Source organism: Bactrocera tryoni, unplaced genomic scaffold (assembly GCF_016617805.1).
Source record: "Bactrocera tryoni isolate S06 unplaced genomic scaffold, CSIRO_BtryS06_freeze2 scaffold_25, whole genome shotgun sequence".
In the NCBI taxonomy this organism is placed as follows: Eukaryota; Metazoa; Arthropoda; class Insecta; order Diptera; family Tephritidae; genus Bactrocera; species Bactrocera tryoni.
Window position 1 is genome coordinate 12,559,450 of NW_024395977.1, and position 4,602 is coordinate 12,564,051.

The window sequence follows — 4,602 nt, forward strand, 5'->3', positions numbered from 1 at the left end:
CTGGAGACGTGTCTTCCGTCTATCACAACATGATCGATCTGGTTGGCAGTTTTTCGATCCGGAGACAGCCAGGTAGCTTGATGAATCTTCTTATGCTGGAATCTAGTACTACAGATAACCATATTTCGGGCCCCGGCGAAGTCAGTCAGCCTCAGCCCATTAGGGGATGTTTCGTCGTGGAGGCCGAATTTACCGACCGTAGTGCCAAAGACACCTTCTTTGCCCACCCTGGCGTTAAAGTCGCCAAGCACGATTTTGACATCGTGGCGGGGGCAGCCTTCATAAGTGCGCTCCAAACACTCATAAAAGGCATCTTTGGTCACATCGTCCTTCTCTTCCGTCGGGGCGCAGATCAGCGATATGTTGAAGAACCCCGCTTTGATGCGGATTGTGGCTAGACGTTCATTCACCGCAGTGAATGATAGTACTCGGCGACGGAGTCTCTCTTCCACGACGAATCCTACACCAAACTTGCGCTCCTTTATATGGCCACTGTAGTAAATGTCACAAGGACCTACTCGTCTCTGTCCTTGTCCCGTCCATCGCATTTCTTGGACGGCGGTGATGTCGGCCTTTGTTTTTACGAGGACATCAACCAGCTGGGCAGCGGCACCTTCCCAATTAAGGGACCGGACATTCCAGGTACATGCCCTCAATTCGTAGTCCTTATTTCGTTTGCCATGGTCGTCATCAAAAGGGGGGTCTATCATCCGAGGCTGGTTATAGCTCTTCACTGGGGGTGTTTTTTTACGTGGCGGGTCCCAAACCCAGCGCACAACCCTTGTAGGGAATGTTTCGCCTTCTCACTTTAGCTCGCCTTCGAACGGATGTTCTTAGGCCACCCAGAGGATACTTGGTCAAAGACCGGAAGTAGTGAGCTGCTTGAGCCATGTGTAAAAGAATCGTTTCTGGCCATTCCCAAGTGAATGGCGATCAGAGAACTTTCCTGACTTGCGTGAACTTCTACACATGACTCGATCCTCCGATGCCTTATCCTTCTTTGAATATTATAGAATCAAAAGCACTATATCTGTATGCGGCAAAAAAATTGTTAATCAAGAAGGAGCAATAGAAGATGTCTATATTTATGTAAAAAATTTACGAGGTTCGGCAGCTTATTGGAGATCAGCTCTGAATGAACTATTAGCTCAAATCAGATGCTTAGGACCTCCAACATACTTTGTAACATTTTGCTCAAATGATCTCAACTGGCTAGACCAACGAAAGGCTTTGTTAATAGCCGATGGTAGGGCTGATGTTGATCTCAGTACTCTCGATATTTATGAGACCCAAAGACTTATCGAAAAGTATCCAGTAATTTTGAGTCGACATTTCATGTTAAGAGGAAATGCTCTAATGAAATTTATAAAAAATAATGACTATGTGTTTGGCGAAAAAGTGAAGGATCATTGGTGGCACATTGAATTCCACAATCGGGGTAGTCCTCACCTTCATATGGTGATTTGGATCGAAAATCGTCCCGAGTTTGACTCCGAAGAAGGGAAACTTCTCCTGGATCGTAATTGTTGCTGTAGAATCCCTCCAGAAGAAGAAGACCCAGAGCTTCATGAATTAGTTAAAAAATGTCAAATTCATCGGCATACACAAACTTGTTAAAAAAATAATACTTCTATACGATGCCGATTCAACTTTACACGCCAAGAATGTGACGAGGCACGAATTGTGTCACATTCTTCAGATGATTTTCTTCGTAACGGAGGTAGAATTTGTTTACTTAAGCGTCGAAAGGAAGATGCTTGGTAAATAATTACCACCCAGAGTTGCTAAGACTGTGGGCAGGCAACATAGATAATCAGCGATGCGGATCAAACGAAGCGATAGCGCACTATATAGCAAAGTACCTATCGAAAGCAGAACCTGCAGGTATAGATTCTGGAATTTCGCAGGCAATACAGCAAATTCAACGCGAAGAAACTGATATTTCAAGCAAACTGTTCAGCATATGTATGAAGATTCTTCATGAACGACAAGTATCAGCTGCAGAATGTGCATATAGACTTTGTCATATCCCATTACGGGACAGTTCTCGAAGCTGCATTTTTCTGAACACAAGAAAGGCAGAGCAGCGTTACAGAGTATTGCAATTCGACAGAAACGGGCACGCAACTGGTTATTATAGAAATATCTTTGAAAGATATCAAAAACGTCCGTTACAATCTCCCGATTACGATTTTGCAAACATGAGCCTTACAAAGTTTGCAATGTTGTTTGAACCATTCTATCCGAAAAAATTTAGCGAAACTGAGGAAATTGTTGATCACGACGCATATGAATAATTTCGTAACACACGTCGTCCACTCATTACGCTATTAGATAAGAGCAAAATGGTTGTGAGAAAGGTTCCCGCAGTTGTTAGGGTGCCATATTTTATAGCAACATCAGATCCCCACAACTTTTTCTATAGCTTACTTCTCAATATATGCCTTATCGTTTGGAAACTGAATTACCTGAAGGTTTCGATAATGCAAACGAGGCGTTTTTACATAGAGAGAATCGTTTGAAGGAAATGAGCAGGTATATGCACCAATTTCGAGAGCGTGTTTAACAGCTTGAAAATGCATTCAATCAGATACATGCATTTGAAATTTTATTTATTTTTATTTATTTCTTTATTAAAGGAAATACAATTATGAATAATTATACTACCTATAAAGTATAACAGCACTAGCGACAGGGCCTTCGGCTCAGGGATTAAATTAATTTGTACATTTAATTATCAAATATTAGTTATGAGTTAGGGTTATGACTAATGTTAAAGTATTATAGGAACATATGTACGTGTATTACAGATATACATGAGTTATAAATATTACAGTCTCCAAATAGTGTATTTTCATATATATACATACATACTATATATATATGATCATATATGTATATATATAGTATTACTATATATACAAATGCTTAAGCTTATATTTACAATGTGGATACTTATGATTAGAAGTAGATTTTTTTTTTGTTTTGTTTTTCAATATTTTGATTAGTAAATTATTTGAATCGTTCAATTTCGGTCGCTTACTTTTTATTCAAATAGCCGGAAAAGAATAATTATTGAAAGTTATTCAGTGAAAACTTTATGTGTGTTTGAAACGAAGTGATCATATAAGAAATTATTTTAAAGAAAATGCCGGCATGTCCAAAATCAAACATAGATCGACGTACTCGGAATGCTCGGGGCGTGTTGTCACAAAGAGTATCACAAAGTGCAGTGTGACGTCCCCGAAATAGATTTGAAGAAGCTCATCATGCAAGAAATCCAGCAAGACCTACGTGAATACGACGTCGTGTGTTGGAAGATATGTTCCGTGCTGCATTTGATTACGACCCTTCAATCGACTATAATGTACATGGATATATTGGAATGATGGATGTTATATGCTCACATTGTGAAGCGGCTAAATTCTCGGGTGAAACGGCTGGAATGTGTTGCGTTAACGGGAAAGTTAAATTGCCGGAATTTGAACCGCCTCCTGAACCATTACAATCATTAATTTTTGAGACATCACCAGAATCGAAACATTTTTTAAATCATATACAAGAGAACAATTCGTCTTTTCAAATGACTTCTTTCGGCGCTACAAAAATTATAAGAGATCAATTTATGCCGACATTTAAGGTGATTGCATGGAATATTTGATGGTTTTTTCAAAGAATAGGGAAAAATTTATTCCTATAACATTGCATACATATTACAGATCCAAGGTCAAATTTATCACCTAGCGGGTTCATTGTTACCGCTCCCCGACGCTAACCATCAATTTTTACAAATATATTTCATCGGAGATAAAAATCGTGAATTAAATCAACGCTGCACAATTGGTTCTCACACAAAAAGAGAAATTCTTTGCGAACTACAAGATTTATTGCATCAGCACAATGAATTAGTCCAATTGTTCAAAACTGCTATGGATCGGTTGCCATCTGATAATCACAGAATCGTTATAAGAGCCGATAAAACTCCAACTGGAGAGCATTCAAGAAGATTCAATGCACCAACCATTGATGAAGTGGCCATTGTGATTGTTGGCGATCATTTTCAATCTCAAAATATTATTCTTCACCGTAGAAATGAACAATTACAACGTGTTTCGGAGCTTCATCGTTGTTACGATGCTTTACAGTATCCTACATTGCACTGGAATGGCCATGATGGATATAGTATCCCAATGATTAATCCAAGCACAGGTACATAATACATATCGTACTCATAAATATTTCGTTTAAATAAAAGATTTCGATTTTGAATTGAAAACTTCTAAATACATTTTGAAACGTATTTTTTACAGGTCTTGATGCTCAAAAGAAGGTCAGCGCCATGAATTATTATTCATACAGATTAATGATTCGCGAAGGAAGTTCAAATTACATTTGAGATGTGGAAAACTGTTTCATCAATACATTGTGGGCATGTATGCGAAAATTGAGACTGAACGTCTCAATTACATCCGGTTCAATCAAAGTAAATTGCGATCAGAAGAATACATACATTTGCGTGATGCAATAACAAATGATGGGAATTTGAATGATATTGGACATCTGACGATATTACCAGCATCTTATATTGGAAGTCCTCGCCAT

At 38.7% G+C, this 4,602-nt stretch overlaps 1 protein-coding gene across 1 annotated transcript; it reads left to right on the forward strand.

Annotated features, from left to right (window-relative positions):
• Positions 1 to 3,322: 3,322 nt before the first annotated feature.
• On the forward strand, positions 3,323 to 4,217 carry LOC120780736. Its single transcript, XM_040112995.1, has 2 exons — positions 3,323 to 3,640; positions 3,720 to 4,217. The coding sequence occupies exons 1-2, from the start codon at positions 3,323 to 3,325 to the stop codon at positions 4,215 to 4,217; spliced, it is 816 nt and encodes a 271-aa protein (XP_039968929.1).
• The last annotated feature ends 385 nt before the right edge of the window (positions 4,218 to 4,602 follow it).